This window comes from Elgaria multicarinata, chromosome 7, assembly GCF_023053635.1.
Source record: "Elgaria multicarinata webbii isolate HBS135686 ecotype San Diego chromosome 7, rElgMul1.1.pri, whole genome shotgun sequence".
Lineage (NCBI taxonomy): Eukaryota > Metazoa > Chordata > Lepidosauria > Squamata > Anguidae > Elgaria > Elgaria multicarinata.
Window position 1 is genome coordinate 57,814,315 of NC_086177.1, and position 23,187 is coordinate 57,837,501.

General features: G+C 41.4%; 1 protein-coding gene across 1 annotated transcript in view; it reads left to right on the forward strand.

Moving 5' to 3' along the window:
* LAMA3 (laminin subunit alpha 3) overlaps positions 1-23,187 on the forward strand; it is a 184,312-nt gene that overhangs the window by 74,103 nt on the left and 87,022 nt on the right. The window contains exons 24-35 of the mRNA XM_063131300.1: positions 2,371-2,513; positions 3,192-3,292; positions 3,487-3,640; positions 4,299-4,459; positions 6,001-6,109; positions 11,695-11,792; positions 13,217-13,388; positions 15,009-15,135; positions 15,233-15,372; positions 16,035-16,150; positions 17,724-17,935; positions 20,798-21,002. Of these exons, the coding sequence (XP_062987370.1) occupies positions 2,371-2,513; positions 3,192-3,292; positions 3,487-3,640; positions 4,299-4,459; positions 6,001-6,109; positions 11,695-11,792; positions 13,217-13,388; positions 15,009-15,135; positions 15,233-15,372; positions 16,035-16,150; positions 17,724-17,935; positions 20,798-21,002 (1,738 nt within the window). The remainder of the gene's footprint in view (positions 1-2,370; positions 2,514-3,191; positions 3,293-3,486; positions 3,641-4,298; positions 4,460-6,000; positions 6,110-11,694; positions 11,793-13,216; positions 13,389-15,008; positions 15,136-15,232; positions 15,373-16,034; positions 16,151-17,723; positions 17,936-20,797; positions 21,003-23,187) is intronic.

Below are 23,187 nucleotides of genomic sequence, written 5' to 3' on the forward strand. Positions count from 1 at the left end.
GTGGGATCTACTGCACCTCTTCTCATCGCTATAATTGTCTGGGCCAGAGTAGAAGGCAGGTGAACAAACAGTTTGCAATGGTGAACAGGAGGAACAACTCCAGGCCCCCTGCTGCGGTGTGGACTTTTGGCAGATGCCTGACCGTGCCTACACTTGACGCCAGCACTGGCTGACAGTCATGCAGTGGGGATAACCATGTATTTTTTCCATACATATGTGTGCACACAGAAATAAAACTTTAATCCTAAATTCCTTTATTTGGTTAAGATCTGAGAGCTCATGAACTTGATAGATCAATTCCTCCCCGACCAACCTGGTCACAAATTCTGCTCCTGCCTGCCTGCCATGCCTGTGGGTTGTGGGACTGGTTTTTTTTTAATGATAATCCAATGACTAGAGCTTATGGTTATGAAGTTGACATATGAATAAGTGATGGCAGAAATATCTAATCTGGTATGTGATGCTGAACAAATTGCTCACTCCTGATTAGCCTGAAAGAATAAAAACACCTCCTGACAACTCAGGGGCTGCAACTGTTCCTTATTTTTATTTTGCTTCAAGAACATTATTGGATAAAAAAATCCAAGGTTGATTATCTCAGAACAAGTAATCATGAAGACAAGCCTTAACTCTGCTAGTTAAATAATTTCAGTTGCTGTAGTTTTCTAGGATACTTGGTCATGACACTTACGGCCTTCGTCAGTAGTGCATATTTTGCTCTGCTTGCTGCTTTTAGATCTTGAGTGCTGACAGACATTTCCTGAGGTGCTGTCAGAGAGGGTGGTTTTGGCAAAGTTGCTTCTTGTTTCAATAATGTTTATTTAAAAGCTACCACTTCCAGACTCAAATATAGAGGATTGTAATAGTTAGCAAAGAGACTGAAACATGAAATCTGGATCCCTTGTATGGGCTGTAGCAGAATATGGATGTGTTATATTCTGATATTTGGTTAGATGTTAACACCATACCTTACACGTTATATTGCTGTGTGTCAGAACAATAAATCTGTCTGTCACCAATTTTGGATCTGATTACATTTTTTAAGGTGTTTACCTAAGTTTAGACCTAAGCATGGAATCTGTGAATGCTTCAGATCTGCCTTCTCCTCCTGGTGTTCTCCAGCTGAGTTGGGCTGTAACTCCCAGCATTGCTGGCTGGGGCATGCTAGGAGTTTAGTCCAACACATCAGGAGGCCACCAGATTGGAGAAGGTTGTTCCAGAGAGTTGTTATACAAGTACACTTGTCTGAGATGAGATATAGGAATGAGGACAGATCCCTGGATCATACACTCAGTAGCAAACCTGGATTTGTTGTATGAAATGCCCCTCTGAGGAACATCCTAGCTTGATATTGTAGCACTAGATGCACCAGATGACTAAACATCTGTAGCTTAACTAGATCAGCAGTTAGCATCTAGGGGGTGACTATACGATGCTGCTTTGGAAGGGCATCAACTGAAAAGCCCACTGCTGTGGAGCTAAACTGCTAAATCTAGAAGGGGCAGGAGGAAGCGTTCCCACACTTTCCCAACTCAGCCTCTCAATTGTAACCTCTTCTCCCCCAAGCCCATCAGAAGCCACCCTCCTCCATTCCACCCACCCCTTGACCTCTGCTTGGCCTTCCCACGCCCTATCAGTGGCTGCAATCCGCCCCTGGGAATGCCCCCAGCCTGAACCTGATGCAAGGTCACCACTGACAATTGAAGGAAATATGGTGGTGACGTTGCAGCAAACGAAAAAACCATGTTAAGTCCACGACTTTTTAACATGCTGTTTTGTGGGAAAGCCCCTTGGTGGCTGTGAGTTGGCTGCTGCATCATATAACCAGCATAGCAGCATCTCACAGCCCCCTGGTGATAGTCAAAGTACTATTTTCCTCAGCCTTCACCAGTTTCTTTCTGAATGGTGCATTTGTAGATCCAGTTCAGTACAAATGATATAGGACAATGAAGCCATGATTTTATCAGTCTGCGAGTGAGCAATGTGCCTATCTGCTTCCTTCTCATCCCTTCCTTCCTTCTCCTCCTGCACCCAATTTATATCCTGGCTTGTTTAAGTCATTATTTCTTGTATAAGCAGAGATTAAACCACAGTTTTTCAGAACAGATGTTACAGAAAGCAGTGTTTTAGACAAGCCTGTGGTTTATAAGCACCTATAAACCATGGTTTATTTGCCTGAGATCATTACATCTGAATCAAGCTATAGTTTGAGTATTAATGCTCTGTGGAATGATATCCATGCTGCGCGGACCAGTTTCAGATCTTTGATTCAATCGCTAAATTTGCTTTCCATCTTGTTTAATGTATAAAATGTTATTAGATTATAAGTAATCAAGGAGTGTTCTTATTAATTTACTTGTTTTCTGACAGGGACTCATCAGAGCAAAGACTTTGTGTTCCCACCCAGTAGGGAGCCAGCTTTTGTAACTGTCCCAGGAAAGAGCTTTGCAGATCCATTTGCATTACGTCCTGGAACCTGGATTTTTAAAATCATGGCAGAGGGAGTTCTCCTGGTAAGAAAATAAGCTTGAGATATTATGTTAAAATTTTGGAGAGCTGGAGTACACCCCCAAAGAAATAAAGGACAAATGCCTATGGAGGAGGTTCAACCTAACATTGGAATTAAGAATAAGCAGGTAGAATGAGAGCTCGTGTGCTCCAAGGGCCTGTATTAGAATTTGAACTGGGAGATTCGGAGCATAACCTGAGATTTGCTGGCAGGGGCAGAAGCCCCATTAAAATATCCTGGCAGAGCTGCCAAGATATGCCAGCAGGGCAGATCTGTTTTGATGTTAGGAGCACAGGGGAGGAGCCCCTGGATGCTGTACCCTAGACCCCTTCGATCCCTTTGGGGGATTGAAGTTGCCCCCCTTGTCAGCAATTTTACACCAGCCCCAAACTTGGTACAAATAATGTCCATCCCCTTCACTTCAATGTTGCCACAACAGCATAGAATACACCATTTGTAAATAACCCCCTTATAGGAAGACCATAACCTCACATGACATAGCTAAGGAGATGATTTAATGCATTTTGTACATCGCCCTGTGATTTGATAATGAAGAGCGGTATATAGATATTTTAAATAAATAAATAAATAAATTGTCATATGTAATTTTGCCGGTTTTCACTTGATCATTTTATGTCTGTTCAATAACTATGTTCATGCTAATCTTGGTTTGTCCTGTCAGGATTACCTGGTGCTCTTACCTAGAGACTACTATGAAGCACCCATCCTGCAATTTCCGGTTACAGAGCCTTGCTCATATTCAGGACGTGCCACAACAGATAGGTTAGTGCTTCAATTACATTAATGAGGCAGTCGAGTTTCCTGCATTTGGGGAAATTGTAGTGGACACCACACCTAGAGTGCAATGGATGAGCCTCACACTGGGAAAACCTTCTTCATGATCAAGGTGCCTTGGTTGTATTTGTTTTTATATTAACGGACCATCTAAGCACTGTCTCTTTCTTCTTCTTTAAAAGTTGTTTACAGTATGAACATTTGCCACTGGACAGATTTTGTTGTGTGCTTGGTTCAGAAGTAACATTTTTCTTGCATGGGGGAGAGTACAGGAAAGTAGCTTTCCAACAGCCAACACCCCAACATCCAGTGATGTCACACATCAGTGGTCAAGAGGTAAGATGTTTCTAATTGTATGTAAATCTATCACAATCTTTGCCATGTTGATGTAACACACTTTAGCTCTGTCCATCCCCTCAGAATCACTGTGTAGTGATTTACCCATGGAGCAGTTAGGGATGCATGAGCATTTTATTTCAGTTTGCAAATCACTCAAATGCCCTGTTAGCAATCGCGAACAGAAACGTGAGCTTGTTTTCTCTGAAAATGTTCGCAAATGCATGAACTTGCCTTCACATCTGCAAAATATGTACTTGAAAAATGTGCACATTTTAAGTCACCCATGCTTTAGTTCTTTTGGGAAAATTTGTGCAAATTTAGGAATTGCTTATGCAATTTTTGCGTTTGCTAGCTGTCTGTTTTGCCCAATTTTCCCATTCAGGCAAAATGAACAGTGATCGCAAATGTGAGCATAAACTAAAAAGAGATGAGCGGCGACCTGATGTTCAGGGAATGTTGGTGAACTCATTGATCCTTCCCTAGGAGCGGCCATTATGGGGGGGAAAGCCTGTGAGTGGAGGGCTTTGGTTCTGGAGGAAGGACCTTAGCAGATTGGATTCAGTGTTTGGATAACTGAATGCTTGTGAAAAAGATGGATGGCACTCCTGCAATAATTATTTTGGTCATATTCAAATGTGATTTGAATCTTCTTTAGGTGGATCTGCAAATCAGACTGGGCATAGCTGAAGCTGGCCGCTATGTAGTAATCCTTGAGTACCTTAATGAACATGATCAAGCATATGTTGGTAATGTGGAGATTAACAGCTCTGGGCAAATAATGGAGGCGAGGATTAATATATACAGCTGCAAATATAGGTGAGGAATCTGGAACTATTATTTTCTGTGTTATGCAGAGTTTGTTTTGCATTTGGTCTTTAACCTGCGGTGTATGTTTCTCTTTTCTGATAGTCCCCCAGGACCTGTTTCTCTTTAGTCAACTTATCCTACTTGTTTTGTTAGCTGGCAAAGTTTCCATCAACCATGACCCTTCTCATTGCCACTGCTAATCTCATCTTGTTTCTATACCTTGCTCTTCTGTTTTTCTTTTCATATTATTTACCAAATTGCCACTCTGTTGTTAATAAGGCAAAGGTTCCTCAGGATTGTTTTAAGAACATAAGAACATTAGAAGTGCCATGCTGGATCAGACCAAGGGTCCATCTAGTCCAGCACTCTGTTCACACAGTGGCCAACCAGCCATCGGCCAGGGATGAACAAGCAGGACATGGTTTTCTTTTATCTCACTTTTCTTCCTGGATTTCTCCCTCTGATTCTGTGATGTTGGCTCCTCTTTACTTCTTGTCTCTTTCTTCCCTTGTATGTACTTCATCAATATACTGTACATACATATAGTATGGAGTCAAGATTCTATAAAGCATTTTTGACCTGATCAGGAAGAGCAATCTTTATGTGAGGCAACCTGACAGATCTGGGCACGTACTTGCAACAAGGACAGAGCCAAGAATGGTGGAACCTGCAATGTGTACATGTATTGCCAGACATATGACTGGCTCGGTTATCTCTGATTTTTAATCTACTGGGAGATTGTGGGTAGAACTGAATCCAGACACCCTTTTCCTCATTCCTTTAAAAGCAATGATTTCACCTTTGCACCAAAAATTGTCTTGACAATCTTTTATACAGAAGGTATGTATGTGTGGATTTATTAATGCCTTGCCTCAAATGGCCCTCAAGATGGCTAACAATAATAAGAACCAAAACTGAAAATAAAAACTTAGTTTAAAATAATAATGTAATTTAATTCATAAAGCACATACATTAAAAAATAACAATTAAAAGAGCAAGAATTAAACAGCACCCAACCCAGTTTGTGTGCCAAAAACCTGCTTAAATCAAATTGTCTTTGCCTGCTGGCAGAAGAACAGCAGAGAGCGCAGCCAACTAGCCTCTCTTGGCAGGACATATTCACTAGATTTGATTGAAATCTTTCCGGTTTCTCCATCTATATCAAATAGAATATTCCAAGTTGGAGTACAAATTGCACAGATATGTACAGGTTGATATGTATTAATCTCCAAGAAGTCAAATACTAATGTGAATATTTTTAAAAAATATTTTTTACTACAGTAATCCATAGAGGTAACTTAATTCTTTGACTCTAAACTTGATTCCTAATGTTTTACTGGATTAGTTCCACAGATACTTCCATATTTTTCTGCTGATATAGGTTTTCTCCATTTGTTTAACTGTACTAAAAGTAAATGCTAAAATCTTTACAACCAGCTCTTGCAGATACGGACAAAGGGTGGAAGAATAAATACCCTTTTGGATGGAAGTCTTCTAGCATGGTTTATGTGGAAAAAGTAACGGCTTTTAATGGCCTTTATCTGTTACAGCTTCCTGTGTCGCAGTGTTGTGACTGATGGTATGGATCGCGTCGCCATTTATGACCTTTTGACTGATGCGAATTTACATCTCAGGTCATCAGCGATAGATTTTCTCCTGGTAAGTTTCTGTTTGTGAGATATCCACAAAGTGAGAATCAAGGAAGCTGTTTCCAACAACATTTTCAGTAATATGTTTTAGATGGGGAACAGGAATCTGCTTTATACCAGTTCAGACAGTCCATGTGTCCCAGAATAGTCTATTCCGAGGGGTAGTGGAAATCTGGGGTCTCAGGCAGAGGTCTTCCTCCCATCAACTACTACTGGATTGTTTTAAGTGGAGATGCCAGGGATTGAACCTTTGGCACGCAAAGCATGTGCTTTACCACTGAGAAATTGTCATAATTAATGGGAAGCTACCAGACTGTATGAATGCAAAAGTTTCAGGAACCCTCATCAGTTGCAAAGCAAAGAGCTGGCTATGTAAGTAGGTGACTTCCCAAACAAGTTTAAAGTACTTTATTATAAGATCTTTGCTGCCACCTCTTGGATACTTAAAAGATTTCCTCTGTGGCTTCCATACTTTCAAAACACAAGGCTGGTTGCCAGCCCTGATTGCCAGCACTTAGGCAGGGTGGCTTGTTGTCATGGTTAAAAAGCCACCCTAGAACTCTTCTGCAACCTATGGGTACTGGGTGGCTTATTACCTATGGCAACAAGCCACTCTGCTCAGGTTCACATGTCACAATAAGCCATGTTGATCATCTGTCACAGCTTGAATATTCACAGTGGTGACCGGCATGTGTTGCAACCCACACTGATCCACAACCCAGGTGAGTGTGTGTTGGCTGTCATACAAAGGGCAAGCGTTGCTATAAAAGCAAGCATTGAATGTGGCTTCTTGATGACTGCATTCAGAAGGAGTCAAACTTGTTTTTTGCAAGGCAGTTGTACATTCATACTGAATACTGCTTTAAAAATTAAATACCTGCTAGCATTTATTAATACAGTTACCCATAATCAGAAAGGAAATGTACCCAGATCCTACTGGCTAATATCTATCTATCTTCCTTTGCATTTTCCATTCTTCTAGAGTTAATTGCTTGGTTTACCAGGCCCATAGCCAGACTAAAAGTTTGGAGAGGCACCAAAAAATTAGGACTTTTGAAGACAAAATTGTAAACTTTTTTTATTCAGCCCTTAATTTTGCAGCCATTCTGCAATGTACGTACATTCAAAAAAATTCACAATCAACTTCAACAATTGTTACTGTTTTTAAATTGTTTTTAAAAATCCAAAGTAATCCACTAGTAGAATATCAAGAATGAGCTACAACAGGAATAATCTTATCACAGAAATAGAAGGAGCCATTTTGGCCATTGAATCTAACTCCCTGCTCAGTGCAAAAATCTAGAAAGCATCCCTGACAGATAGTTGCCCAGTCTTAGCTTGAGCACCTCCAGTGGCAGGGACTCCACCATCATCCTAGGCTGCTGGTTCTGTGGTCTGACTGCTCTGACTTTTAGGAATTTTTTTTCTGATGTCCAACTGAAATCTGCTTTCCTGTAACTTAAGCCAGTTGTTTCATGTCCTACAGTCTTGGATGACAGAGAACAGGCTGCAGCTCACTTCTGTGTGACAACCCTTTAGTACCTGAAAAGTGCTATCATATTGCTATCAGTCTTCTCTTCTCAAGTGCTATCAGTCTTCTCTTTTCAAGGCTAAACATACCCAGTTCCTTCAAACTTTCCTTGTAGGACTTAATTTCTAGTCCCCTGATCATCTTTGTTGCCGTTCTCTGAATTTGTTCCAATTTATCTGAATCCTTCTTAAAGTGTGGTGTCTAGAACTGGGCTGTATCTACTAAATGACTTAGCATCCTTTAGTAAAGAACCCATCATAGCAATGCAATTTCTTTTTGTAGAGTAATGTATAGTCGGGCACACAGTGCTAATTACTGAGGTATTTAGAATCTGCATCTGTACCTTTATTATTATTTATTTATTTATTTATTTATTTATTTATTTATTTATATAGCACTATCAATGTACATGGTGCTGTACAGAGTAAAACAGTAAATAGCGAGACCCTGCCGCATAGGCTTACATTCTAATAAAATCATAATAAAACAATAAGGAGGGGAAGAGAATACAAACAGGCACAGGGTAGGGTAAACAGGCACTGGGTAGGGTAAAACTAACAGTATAAAGTCAGAACAAAATCAAGAAGAAAAGCATAGGATTTCCTGTTGGCTTTGTAAAATTTCCATAATAAATTTAATTATTTGTAAAAATTGTAGTGCAGGCCAAAGAAAATTCAGGGGGGGCAGGGCCCCCTAAACTCCACTGGGTATGGGCCCATGGTTCACTAGCCAGATAATTCTGGATTGTTTCAATATTCTATATATTGAATTATGGAGGCAACTTATATCTTAGTGTTCCTGAACATCACCTTGCTCATCTATGTTATTTATTTTTCATTTATTTAAAACTGTCTTCTGCTGTTCCTACGAGATCTTGCAGCAGTTTACAGAGTTAAAGGCAACACTTGCAGAATCAATAAATTAACAGAATGCCAAATAATAAAAATGGAATCAGGGTAATAGAACAATAAAACGGCAGCACAATAGTTAAAAGACCAGCAAACAGTAAGCCAGGAATAAACCAGGGTTTGTTGTTGGCTTATGAATCCTGGTTTGCTTGGGAGCAAGAGAGCAGTAAATACATCAATCTTTCCTGTCGATGTGTGCGGTTGCATAGGAATACCCTCAGAAATAGAGTCAGAAGGAATACTCTTTAACTTTTTGCATGCAGTAAAAGCAGGCTAAATGCTTCTTTTAGCCAGTCCTTTTTTGCTTCTGTCCTCAGTAAAGACAAATGAGCTGTCCAAGGCAACCAGATATAATTTTAATCCCATCTAATGGTATAGTTGCAGCTCTCTGCCCACCACATTGCACTCATGGCTGACTTCTCACAAATCGTGCTAATGAGGGCAAGTGACTGCAGTAGACTGCAGTAGACTCTGCGGTCATGGATTTTTAGGTCTCTGCCTTCTTGTTTCATCTTGACAGAATAGCCCGTCCTTCACAGATCTGCACAAACTGCATTCTCTTTGCTAAGCGGAGTTGCTCCCTTTTTAAATGTTGTTTTAGGACAAATGACATGCTATTTTTCGCATATTTGTTGCCTCCTAGCACCAGTGCTCAATGTGCTCGAGCAGCTACTGAGGCCCAAGTACCCAGACAGGGCCCATCGCTGTGCTGGTGCCCGGCCTAGATGGTCACCCACACCAGCCACCTTCCATTTTAATTTCCCACAATGCCTCTGATGTAGCATCAGGGCATTGCGAGGAATGAATGTGGCAGCACTGTCTCCAAGCCACCTGGCGCTCATTGTGGTATTGCTGCTGCTAGCACAGTCAGGTAAGCCAGGGATGGAGAACCTCTTTCAGCCCCAGGGCCAAATTAAATTTTGGAAAAGTTCTTGGGGACCGCATTTCAGTGGTGGGCAGGGCAGAAGGCAAAAGGGGGACTGGCCATAATTCTATAAACACCAAAGCTACAAGCATAGGGTGACCATATGACCAGATTTGCCCGGATTTGTCATTTTTTAAGATAAAGAGCTGAAAGTTAGCACCATGATAGCTTTTAGGTAGAGCTTTAGCCATACTGAATTTGAAACAGATCCGTTCATGAATTGATTTTTAGGATTTTTTTTAAATTTGAGGATTTAAAATTATTATTTTTAAAAAATGTTATTTTTAAAGATAAATAGATGAAACTTGGCACCATGATTGCTCCTAACAAGGACTTTAGCTATGCCAAGTTTGAAACAGATCTGGTCATCCATTGAGTTTGCTTCGCTACCACTTCCCTTCCACTTCACTTTGTACACTTGTGAGCTAGGCTCTGACTGCACTGCTGGGATGCAATGCAGAACATTTGAAGTGCATACCAGAGAAAAATAGATAGATGTATGGCTTTGGCTGGCTGGCATATCTCTTAGAGACAGGGTTAGACTGAAGACACAACTTAGAGATGGCTGTAGCTTAGCCCTGAGAGGCTGCTGTACCACACAGAGCCTTTTTAAGAGTGTCTCAGAGTCCAGTTTTGGTGAAGGCAGAGGTGGCTGGTGGTGGAGTTTTTTTAAAAAAACAAGAGTCACCGGATGCAACCAAGCTATAAGCTGTTGCCCTGCCCCCAGCCACAGGGTGCAAGTGCACAGCCTGGCTGGACCGTTGGGAGACTTTGGCGAGAGAGGGGGTGGGGGGTTATTTGAGGCTGGAAATGTTGGCAGGCTGGCATAAGGCAGAGAGAGGCTGAAGGCAACCCATATGCACCTGTAGCTTGGCCCTGAGGCTGGCTTGCCACACAGAGTGTTTTAAGAGTGCATCAAAGTTGTGCAGGAGGAGAGGAGGTGGAGGCGGCTGGTGGCAGAGGTTTTTAAAGTATTGGGCAAAAGGCGGGATATAATAATAATAATAATAATAATAATAATAATAATGATGATGTAAGTGTCACCAGACATGTCCAAGCAATAACCTGCTATAAGCAATATCCCAAGCCACAAGTGTGCAGCCTAGCTGGACCATTGGGAGACTTTGGGGGAGGGGAGAGAGAGAGAGATTGTTTGAGGCTGGAGGCTTTGGTTTGTCTACAATGACTTAGAGTGAGAGACCACAGAGGCTGCACAGACAACCCAGAGACATCTATTGTAACTTAGCCCCATGGTGCTGGCATGAAACGCAGGGCGTTAGGAAGAGGGTCTCAGAGTCGCATGTTTGTGCAGGAAGTAGACAGGAGTCCAAAGTCTGGATGTGCGAAGTGGTGCCAACACACAAGCCTTGAGAAGCTAATGTATATAAGTGAGAAGTGTGAATGGGCAAAGTAGTGTTCACTGCCACAACACCCACCCTAATGTTAGAGTAGAGAAACTTGTGACAATTATACACAAGCTTTTTTAAAAAATTGAAATTAAAAAAAGCCAGCCATCCGGCCGGCCAGTAGCAAACCCTGTTAACAACAACAGCAGCTTGCAATGAGTGACGATACAGTCAGAAAAGATATTTGAGGGAAAGGGAGAATGTAACACACAGAGTATAGCAAAAGCTTCAAAGTACATCAAAACCTACAAAAGTAGGAGTGAGTGAAGTTAATTTCAGATACATTGAATCTCTCACTTGTTCTTTATTTCAGTGATTTTAAGATAAAGATGTGTTGTAGAACAGATTTGTCTTAAATGTGTACTGTAAAATCAGACATGTGACCAAGGCTGTGTTTGGGTGGGCACGCCCCCTTGGTGCTGGACACGCCCCCTTGGGGGCCGACCATGTTGTCCTCCTTTTTGGTTTCCAAAATATGGTCACCCTATACAAGCATATTTTAGCTTGCAGCTCTTACTGACAGTAACTAGGCCTTAGGAGAGGTATTTCAGCCATTTTGAAGTGGGGGGGGGGGGGAAACATGCATACCTAGAAAACCACCAAATGATTTGCGAATGTGGCCAGGAACATGGGGCATGGCCATCTGGGGAACCCTACAGGAAGGCCAGATTTGGCCCACAGACCTGAAGTTCCCCATCCCTGAGGTAAATCCAAGGCCCACTGATATACAAGGGGCCCCACCAGTGGGCACTTTGCCAAGCCCTCCTCAAACTGTCACCACATGGGATAGGAAAATGTAACATGCCCTTTGTCTTTGTTTCCCAGCACAAGATTTGCATTATTCCAGTTGAAGATTTTTCGCTAGAGTATCTCAAACCTCAAGTTTATTGCATTGCCACATATGGGCATGTGGCTGATTCAAGGTAAAATGCTTCCTTCCCTTTTTCTTTCCTCAAGTAAAGGCTTTAAGAAATCATGATTTAAATTCTGGAAGTTTGTTCTCTGACTCAGGAATAACTGCAGTTCCCATCCTTCAGCAGGGTTCCCATTCTGCCTATTTTGAAATAAGGAAAATTGTTCTCAGGAATCATCATTTATTCTCAGTACAGATGTATGTACTGAGATCTATGATTCTATGAGTGGATTCCTGCATTGAGCAGGGGGTTGGACTCGATGGTCTTGTAGGCCCCTTCCAACTCTGCTATTCTATGATTCTATGATTCTATGTGCAAGTTTTCACCAAGAGATGCACAAGGCACCAAGCAGGATATGACACTTTGAAAACAGTTTGAAAACTGTATATGGAGTGTGTCCTGGATCCCAACAGTTGTCACTACTGTTATAAACTGTCCTAAGGCAGTGGTGTAGATCCTGCCCAAGTCTCCTTGAAGAATTCAGCTAATTTTAATTATTTTGGTTTCTCCCCTGGCTGCATAATTTCTACAGGTGCTTCACCCAAGCAGGACCTCCAAATTCACCCAGCATTTTGCTATAAGTGACGTAAGTGGAAACTGCAACAAATTTTGCAGTGTGGAGTATAGAATTCCAGCCAGCCACGCTCTTTTCCAAAATCCTCCATTCCATTCCCCTGCCCCACATGGTTTTCTGTTTCCCCACCCCATCAGTCTGCCTTTTGTGTCTACTGAGTAGACTCAGTCCTCACTGAGCTACTTTGGGTCTCTGCTCCTAAGAGGCTTTCCTCCTAATTATTATTTTTTGCACATCTGGAACCTTGAGCTTCCCTCAAGTCTGCTGATTCCTCCCTTGTCTGCATAGATGATGCCATTTTAGCTACATAAGGATTCTCATTCAGAGAAGGCGTTCACTACTAGCATGTATGATAGGGTGACAATTATAGTTGTGCCCCAAATGCTCACTTAGGCAAATGACTGGGTTCGCACAATCCTGTAGGGAAAATAAGCCACAGTGGCTCATTTTTCCTCCACCTAAGTAGCATAATTACTCTCACTAGGCATGGGTTGCCATGACGTCCAAACCTGGCTAGGATGGTTGGTTGGGAGGTTTATGAACCACCCAGCAACCCTAAAACAATCCATGAGTTACAGGGTGTTTTGTAAACCAACCCAGTCACCCATCCTCTCCAGGTTCAGACATGCCTGGCAAAGGTAATTATGCTAATTAGGCGGTTCACGACCAGCATACACAAAGAGGGGGGAAAAGCCACCATGGCTTATTTTATTTCAGTGATTGTATGAACCCACCTATTCTGTACCACTGTCCTATTATTTTAATAGCAGTATGTGGCAGTTATTGATATGTTTGGCATTTATTTGGATCTACTTTCTAGTGTCTACATTAATGATCTTATTCTTTCTCCCTTCTAAAGTGCTTCATGCATCCCCTCGCAGTACGAAACACCTCCTGTAGCCATGGTTTTGGATGCTGTGAGGGATGGAAAGGTTGCAGAAGTGCCAAGAAATGTGGTCTATCAGGATTCATTGAGACCTCCTTTATCATCTCCTCACACAGTTAATGGAGTGACTTTGACTTCTTCACAGGTAGTGACATTTTGAATTAAATATAGGACTTAGTGTTAGGTGCTTTTATGCCCACATATGTATTTATTTACTTACGTATTCGATTTCTGTAAACCCCCACCCCCCAAAAGCTGAAGCTCTCGAGGAGGTTCACAACAATTAAAACCATAAAATGCAACACAATAAAACATAGAAACTAAAGTATAAAATCATCATCATAATAATAAAACCTAGCAGCAGTGCCAAGATTTGAAATACAATAACAAATTTTAAAACAACAGAAACTGCAACATTCCTTGTCGATTTGTAAATCTTTCCAAAGATTTGTAAACATTAATCTTATCTGACATGCAATTAAACTCTTGCAGAACTTTAAATCCTTTTCTTAATTGATTTGCAAGGACCTGACATCTGTTAAAGAGCTATTGCTTGATGTAGTAGCTTAGCTCTTGCTAAGATAATATTTATTCACTTTAAACCCATATTTTATTTGAATATTTGCTCACCAAGTTTGGCCGATGGATCTTGGAATGGTGGTGGTGGTGGTGGGGAATAGGAAACATGATTCATGCTTCTTGACTTTGTATTTCTTCTGTAAAGTCCTAAGTGAGGGCTCATGCTTTTTCCATGGGTTAAGAAGTAAGGGCTGGCTCCAGGACTGAGGGGACCTTCACCAGGCCTTTGGTGAGCCTTCATTTACACCCGTAGGTCCTGGGTTTACATGGTGGCTATAGCAATGCTGCAGTGAGCTCTGGGTGGCTTGGAGAGAAGTGGCTAGGTCTTGGTGCTGCCATATTAATTTCCCACAATGCCTTGACACTATATTGAAATCCCTGTGGGAAGCTTCCAGATGTAGGTGTTTGGCAGTGCCAGCTTTTGATTTTGGGGGGCCCTGGGCAAGGTAGGACTCGGTGAATGGACTTTCTCATCAGCTGCTATTGCTCCTCCTCCTCTTTCTCACCATTGTTCCCACTTACTTGCTCGACAGGCTGAGTAAGTAGGCAGTGGCACCTACTGTTCCCTCAGCTGATGCCTAATCTTGCCTACTCTTGATGCTGGCCCTATAGTGTGTCATATAGATTACCCTCAAGGTTGAGCCCTGACAAGGTGCTGCAGCTGCCCGAGAATGCTGTGGGTTGGTGCTGGGCCTGGGGAAATGGATGAGCTTTACATGCAATAGGAGTTTATATGGCTCTCTACAGAAATGCAAATCCAGGAATCATGAATTGTGAATGGTCCACACTTCCTATTCCCCTCAGAAGATGTAACTCCTTAAGCAACCAGTCACATCTTGTGTCTTGAAGGACCATTAAAAAATTGTTTTTAGTCCAACTAACACCACAAGTCATGCTGGGTACTCAGCATATTCTCTTTCTGCTCCCTTTTCAGTATAAGGAGCTATCCAGGCTTTAGCAAAGTGAACATTCAAACAAGAGATTGCCAGAGACTGTTCTGTTAAAATCCTGTTCAACTTTGTATTCCTTTTTATGAGACATCTTCCCACACAATCAGTTTAGTTCTAAATCGAGCAACCAATGATGTGCCAAGGTAGCACTTAGATGCAGCCTTTTCAGTCTGCAAATAGGTTAATCCTCAAAAGTCTAATAAATTCCAATTCACTAAACTTATTTATCTTCACAGAACCAAATTACATTGAGTGGGAGAGTGACGCATTTGGGCAGATACGTGTTTGTCATACATTTTTACCAGCCAGAATACCCAGCATTTCCAGTGCATGTAACTGTGGATGGAGGACAACTCTGGTCAGGTGAGCTGACTTTTACATGGATTTCGATTTTTTAAAAAATTATGCTTGGAATTTCCACATGTTAGTTTCATTCCCTCCCCCCTTTTGTCTGCTTTAGGTTCTTCTAATGCTTCCTTTTGTCCACATATTTCTGGATGTCGAAGTCTGGTTCTGGCAGAAAATCAAATTGAATTTGACATCTCTAAACATGACATCTCAGTAACAGTGAAAATTCCTAATGGAAAAGCAGTGGTCTTGGTAGGTTTTGTTGATATTAAAGACTATTATTTGTTAAACTAAAGAATATTCTCTCTGCATAGAGATCATCTGCCTAATCATCAGGCTCTGGTAACATACAGAGGTTTATCAGACAAGTGTTTTATTGCACACTCGCTACTGCCCAATTATGGATGTGCGTGCATCCTTTAGATGACAACATCAGCCTTCCGTACACCTCTTGCTTCTCTCGCTCATTTTCTGTCGCAAAATAGACCCCCCCCCCAAAAATCCAGGTGTTTTTTTTAAAAGGAATGTGCCATGATCTCCTGCTGTATGCAGGAAAAGTAGCACAATCAAAACAGCCCCTGAATGGGCCACATGGTCTTTGTTTACTTCCTCTTTCCCAGCCAGGAAATATGAGGAAGTAATGAGGGACAAAAGTGCGTGTGAAGAAGTGACGGTAAGGAAACACGGATTTCCCCCCATGTGATGACGCTCACAGTCTAGACTTCTGCAAATGTCTTAGGTTCCTTTATTTTCTGGAATCAATATAGGGACAATGCAAGTGTCTTTTACGCGCACACACACCCCTTTTGAAATGAATGGAAATTGCCTGCAAACTCTGTTTGGATACTTGTGCCTAGTCCTTTCATTTTCTCTGCTAAAATATAATAATTTCATTTTCTCATCATTTTTAAAAGGAATGCATCCTGGTTGTTCCAGCAGATAGCTACACTTATACACTTCTTCAGAAAGACACTGTGGACAAGTCATATGATTTCATCAACCAGTGTGGTGGGAACAGTTTTTACATTAAGTAAGTCATCATGCAATTTCTGTTGCACTTGTATCTTGTTTGTGAGTTCCTGGTTGACAGCTGTTGGTCACTGTGTGAACAGAATGCTAAACTAGATGGATCCTTGTTCTGATCCAGCATGGCTCTTCTTAGATTCTAATGTACTCAGAAGTAAGATCCACTGAGTTCAATGGAACTTAGTTTGAGGTAAATATGTAGGATGGCATTCTTAGCTTAACATTTTGCGATACCGAGTATACATATTATTGGTCACAGGTGGTATCCAACTAATTTCACTCCACTGATGGAAGGGATCTGTCATTGGAATAGAGGGTGAGATGGTTTTGGTGGTTCCGGAGAGTCCCCTAAATCTTCTGCACCGTAGTGGGGGACATCTGCTGATGGATGCATTCTGTCAGTAGAGGAAGACTAGTTGGTAACTACCCTATATAACTTTTATTTATTTAGTGCCATCTTTGCATATGATGCTTTATAAATAACATGTTGGACAGGTTCCTACTGCAAGGGTTGTACAATCTTGAAGTAGAAACAAGGGGAAAATAGAGGAAGGCAAATGGATTTGGAAGGAAAGAGCATGCAAATATGACACTGGGTCATTGGGAGTAGGGGTTGTTCTAAACAGTTCTGGGCTCCACACTTCAAGAAGGATGCAGACAAGCTGGAGGAGGTTCAGAGAAGGGCAGAGAGGAGTATCAAAGGTCTGGAAACAAAGCCCTATGAAGAGAGACTGAAAGAATTTGGCATGTTTAGACTTGAGAAGAGAAGACTGAGGAGAGATGTGATAGCACTCTTCAGATACTTGAAAGGTTGTCACACAGAGGAGGGCCAGGATCTCTTCTCGATCATCCCAGAGTGCAGGACACAAATTATGAGCTCAAGTTACAAGAAGCCAGATCCCGGCTGGACATCAGAAAAAACTTCCTGACTGTTAGAGCAGTATGACAATGGAACCAATGATCTAGGGAGGTCGTGGGCTCTCCCACACTAGAATTATTCAAGAGGCAGCTGGACAACCATCTGTCAGGGATGCTTTAAGGTGGATTCCTGCATTGAGCAGGGAGTTGGACTCGATGGCCTTATAGGCCCCTTCCAACTCAACGATCCTATGATAAACGCTTCCTGGAAAAGGTGGGTTTTGAGGAAGGATTTGAATGAAAGTTATCACACAGAGGCATTATGGGAAGTTGTTCCAAACAAAAGGGATAGCAAGAGTGGAGTCAGTTTAGGAGCAGGGGAGATTTGGGTGGCTCCAGATGCAGAGCTGGAGAAGTGAAGTACACAGCGTGGGATGTGTTGGGATATAAGAGTGGAGAGAGATGATGAATGTGCATTCATATTCAAAATGCATTGGAGAAAGGGTACTAAAGACAGAACCATTTAATTTCATGAAAAAAACCCACCATGGATGTATTTTAACTTTATTTTAAAGCATATGAACCAGAACTGTAAATGAAAATGAACAGTATTTAATGTCCAAACTCAGTGGAGAATATAAACGTCTATTAACATATTTTAACTAAATATTTTTTTAAAATACCAGAATTCAAATGCTTTACTTTCCCCATTTGAACAGCCCAGTAACATCCTCAGAATTCTGTAGAAATTCAGCAAGGTCACTTGCAGCTGCCTACAACGATGGGGCTCTGCCTTGCAATTGCCATAGGAATGGTGCCACCAGTCCTACCTGCAGCCCAATGGGGGGCCAGTGCACCTGCAAGCAAAACATCATTGGCCGTCAATGCAGCAGGTGCCAAACAGGCTATTACGGATTTCCATCTTGCAAACGTACGTATGTTGCTAATGGTTCTCCAGAGAAGTCACATCCTGCGCTATGCTTTTCTTGAATGTTGCCCCAAGAGCTGAATATTTCATTCTGTATTTTATTTCAGTCTATATTTAGGTATTTTCTCTAACATTTCTACTCTGTTGCATCACAGGTTATCCATTTATAGTATTTAATGAATGATAGAAGTCAACATTTTGGAGCTCATACATTTTTTGATTCTGTGAAAGAGCCTTGATTGACCTCTGTTTTCTTTTTGGAGGAAACTGGGGAATCATTACATCATACACACTTGCAATGCATTTGAAACACAAAGTAGGTGTGTGTCCCCAAAGAAGGCTATTCATTAATTTTATTCCATTTAAAACATCTATACCTTGCCTTATCTCCAAACAGTTCTAGGCGGCTTACAACAAAGTAAAGAATTTAACAGTTAAAAATATCCTTCCAGTTTAGGACATATCCCAAAACATGAAAACTGCAGCAGAAAACAACCCATCAGCAATAAAAATAATTAAAACATTCAAAAACGTGGAGCAGTTAAACAGCAAATCAAAATTATATAGTTAGTGCCTTTCTAAACAGGAAGGTCTTTACCAGCTTCTGGAAGATCATTAATGAAGAGGAAGGGAGTTCCAGAGCCTAGGAGTTTTTCTACAGGAGCTGTTTATTGTGTGCTTGTCAGTCCCTACTCATGGTTGTTTTCAGGTTCTTCATATGATGTTAGACCTTCCAGTTTCGCTTCTGTTTGTAAACTATAGTTGTACCAAGGTTTTTTCTTAGAGCAGGGAAAATGTAATATTATTTCTTATGGTGAGAAAAACATTGTTTCCACTTGTGCATATGTGCTATTTTGCTATGCCACAGTGTCATTAGAGATTAGGTAGCTGAAAAGCAGGGAAAGAAACTCTTCTCGTGCAATGCTTGGATCTCTATTCTTCAACGAACTGAAAAGTAAATGCAGCAGATTAACTGCCTTGTGTAGATATTTAAGCCCTAGGTGCAACCATTGTTAGGTAGTTATTGTTAGGTAGTTCCAGCCGAGCTGTCTCTCCTCTTCCCTTCTTGTCCACTTTCCCTTTTGGATTGTGTCTATTCACAAATTGTAAATCATTTTTTAAAACTGTGAATTACCTTGAGTGTATTGGGAGAAAGGTGATGATGATGTATACATGTAAAATAAACACACAAAACAATAGCATCCTCTTTACTCACTGCTAACTCATACTTCTGACATGCCATGGCAGTGTGAAGCTGGTTTAGAGCTGGGCATCAAAGGAGAGCTGGGGGGAAAACCCGCTGTGCAGTTGCTTAGAGAGAGACGTGGTTGGCAACAATTGGACAGTTGTCTAGAGAAGAGAGTAGTAGTGTGTAGCAGTGGTGTCCTCCCCATTGTGTGAACAGTCATGAAGTCTGAGTTTGCTTGTGGGCCCCAATGCTTTCTTGTCCAGGAACTCAAGACTCCTGGCACTGAATCACACACTCAGGTTCTTCCCAGTACTTGGTGAGATTATGAGACAGTTTGGAGGATCATGTCTTGGCTTAAACTGAGATATGAACAAGCTTTTTGTCCACATATGCAGGTCCTTTGTCCTTCCCTTTGCATGAGCAAACCAGGAGCAGTATCCAACAGGGCCAATGTGTTTATGTAATTGATCTCTAGTGCAACACTAATACCGTATGCTCGACTGACAACAGGTTTTCTGGGGAAACCCACTGAACCAGTTTATACTATTGGTGTTGCACTAGAGGTCACTTACACTAGCATTAGGTCAATTGCGTAAGTGCAGCAGCCCTGTTGGACACCGCCCCAAGAGTCTTCAGTTGACCCTAGTTTCCAGGTTTGGATGAAATGGGAATTCATATCTAACAGCTTCAGAACAAGGCAGGATATTAATCCATTTTCAAATTGTGATTTAATATTCTGGCTTGCTACAAAGTTGTTAACAATTTTTTCTTGAAATAGGAAACTATAGTTTTTGAGGTTACTTGTATTGTAAAATTTCAGCAATACAAACCAATAAAGAGGAAAACTATATGGAAACTATAGTTAATTGAAAACATCCTGCTTTGTTCACCAGTCTGCTGTTGTATTTTTTATTGGGGGAATTTGGTGTGTGTGCTTTTCTTGTATTTGCTATTTAAATCCATAATTAAAAAGTTTCCTGGGGAGGGTGAGAGCCTAGCACTTGACCTAAACAATTACTAACCATAGCATGTGTATGCTTTGATCACCTTTTTAAAAAAATTACAGTTAAATAAAGTTGTAATAATAATAATAATAATAATAATAATAATAATAATATATTTATTTATTTCTTACCCGCCTCTCCCTTTGGATCGAGGCAGGGAACAACATTAGAACAAGAATCAATACATCTTAAAAAATCATGATTTTACATTGATCTGGATAGGCCTGCCGGAAAAGGCTAGTCTTTAAAGCTGCCTTAAAATCACACAGAGAGTTAATTTTATGAATCTCCTCCGGCAGGCCATTCCACAATCTGGGGGTGACAGAAGACAAGGTCCTCTGGGAAACTGATGTCAGCCTAGTTTTAGCTGACTGAAGTAAGTTCACCCCAGAGGACCTGAGTGTGCGGGGCGGACTATATGGGAGAAGGCGATCCCGCAGGTAACCTGGACCCAAACCATTTAGGGCTTTAAAGGTAATGACCAACACTTTGTACTTTGCCCGGAAACTAATTGGCAGCCAGTGGAGTGATTTTAATGTTGAGGTAATATGCTCACCCCTAGATGAAGGGGTGAAGCAAAGTAAATTCGAGTGGATTTTTAACTGTTATTCAAATTAAGAGAACTTGCATATGAATAATATTACTCCTATAAAATGGTTCCTCTCATCCCAGCATGCAGCTGTGGACGACGCCTTTGCGATGACATCACTGGAAAGTGTATTTGTCCTCCTCAAACTGTTAAGCCCCGATGTGAAGTGTGTATGAGGCAGCACTTTGGCTACCATCCCCTGGCTGGCTGTGAGGGGTGCAATTGCTCCAGCAAAGGAGTGGTTAATGCAGTGAACCCTGAATGTAATAAAATTAATGGCCAATGCAAGTAAGTGCACATTTTTGGGTTACATTTCCATGATTAAGCTTAAGAACGTTTGTCTTGATTTTTTTTAAAAAAAAATTTGCAAGGGAGGGTGATAGGACAGAAAAAGATTCCCATTACTTAAAAACATCTGGATACAAATTTATGCAGTGCTGATTAGCTTGCGAAAAATAGAACACCTGGAAGAAGCTGTGATGTCTGTTAGAAGGCTGGCTTATACTGACAAAGTGTTTGTGGGAGCAAGAATGTTTTATTGTATGTGTTCAAACAGTTCTGTTGGGAAAGAATAAACATTTGGAAAATGGCGCATTAGAACCGAATGTACAGGGGGGGCGGAGCTTGGCAGCCTGAGCGATGGCGGGTTTCTTCTGAGGCTCTGAACGGCGCTTGCCGGAAAAGGCAATTATCTCTCTTTTAATGGGCATGAATCTTTGAGCAACTGACAGAAAATGATTATAAAACCAACAGGAGCCGGGAAAGTGGAGAGATTTGGAGAAGGGAGGTGAGATGAACTATGATTAATGCAATGTCTGTCTAAACGGCAACTCTATGAAAAGTGAAAGTAAACGCTGACTGACGCAGTTTAAAAAGAAGGAATTTATGTTTGCTGGACATTGATCTGTGATATAACCTCTCATCTTTATCTCACATGGGAACGATTGGAATGCTGGCTTTCTAAGGTTAAAGTGGTTGACTGGATTTATTGGCGTGGCGAGAAGGGGGGTGAAGGGGTGAAAAAAGCTGCATTTGGCATTCGGTGAGGGAGATGTGGGATGTGAGAGACTTTGAGTGATTAAATCTGATCCCCTCTAGTGAATGCTGTTGTGAACTGGATTTTTCCCCCCTCCTCGTGAAGAAGGAGCTGTGAGTGCTATATAATAGAGAAGCCAGCATAAGTTGCTAAGGAAGAGAGTTGGACTCTAAGATTTATGCCCTACCCAGAAGGGACCCATGCCCAACGTTAAAAAAAAGATCAAAAGTTGGGAAAAGCTTAATAAACAAAAAAAGAAACCTTCAAATCATAATTTGGCTTACCTCTCCTTCCTGGGAAGTACAGCCCCTGGAGTTGAACAGGAAGAGGAAGATATAGACCCAGTCTCTTTGGATACAATACCAAATAAAGAAGGAAACATGGCAGAAGGGGGGAAAGAAAGTGGTAGTAACCCTCCCTCTTTAATGGAAATCAAGGCTATTATAGCAGAAAATAACATGATTATTTTTAAAAAAATGGATCAGCAAATGAGTGAATTCAGAAAACAAATGCGTACTATTATGGATAAAACGATGGAAAATTCGGATAAGATCAAAAAGATAGAGGCTAAAGTGGATCTGGACCAGAAGAAACAAGAGGCTTTCGAAAAATCAACTAATATACAATTTAAAGAATGGGAATTGCGTTTGATCGCCTTGGAAGATCAATCTCGTAGATCTTCGCTTCGAATAAAGCAGCTGAAGGAGACGCAAGGAGAAGATCTTAGAGAAATTATCGTGAACTGGTTCAAGGAGCTGACGCCTGACATTCCAATAGATGGATCGGATCTGGACCGAGTCCACCGTGTGGGGGGGGAAAAACTACAAAGGGACTAGAGACATATTGGTGAAATTTGGCAACTATTACAAAAAAGAGCAAATTATGAAAGAATTGAGATCTAAGGTTCAGATACAGTGTAAAGGCAAACCAGTGCAAATTTACAATGATCTTTCTCAACGCACATTAAATTGGAGACGTAGTCTTAAACCAATAACGGAAACATTAATGAAGAATAAAATTCCTTATGCATGGGGTTACCCGGTTTTCTTAAGATTTACATATGGGAGGAGGGAATACAGAGTAACCTCATTGGATCAAGGTAAAGATTTGCTGAAGAGGCTGGGTCTGGATGGGGAAGCAGATGGGGCTGGAGTGGGTGGGGGAGGGAATGAGGCTGGGACATCTGGAGAGTAAGAGAATTGTTAATTATGTTGGAGATAATTGCAAATAAAAATGCTAATATAGAGACCTGCCGGCCAGGCACAGCACTGCCTCCCTCCTCCCCCTTTAAAGTAGATGGCTGGAGTATTAGACTCACGGGGATATGGGGGGGGGATTAGAGTGGGGGGGTGGGGAGGGGGGGAAGGTAGGGGAGGAGGGATCGGGGTAGGAGGGTGTGGGTTTTATGTATGGAGTTTGTGTTTTTATGTAAGCAAG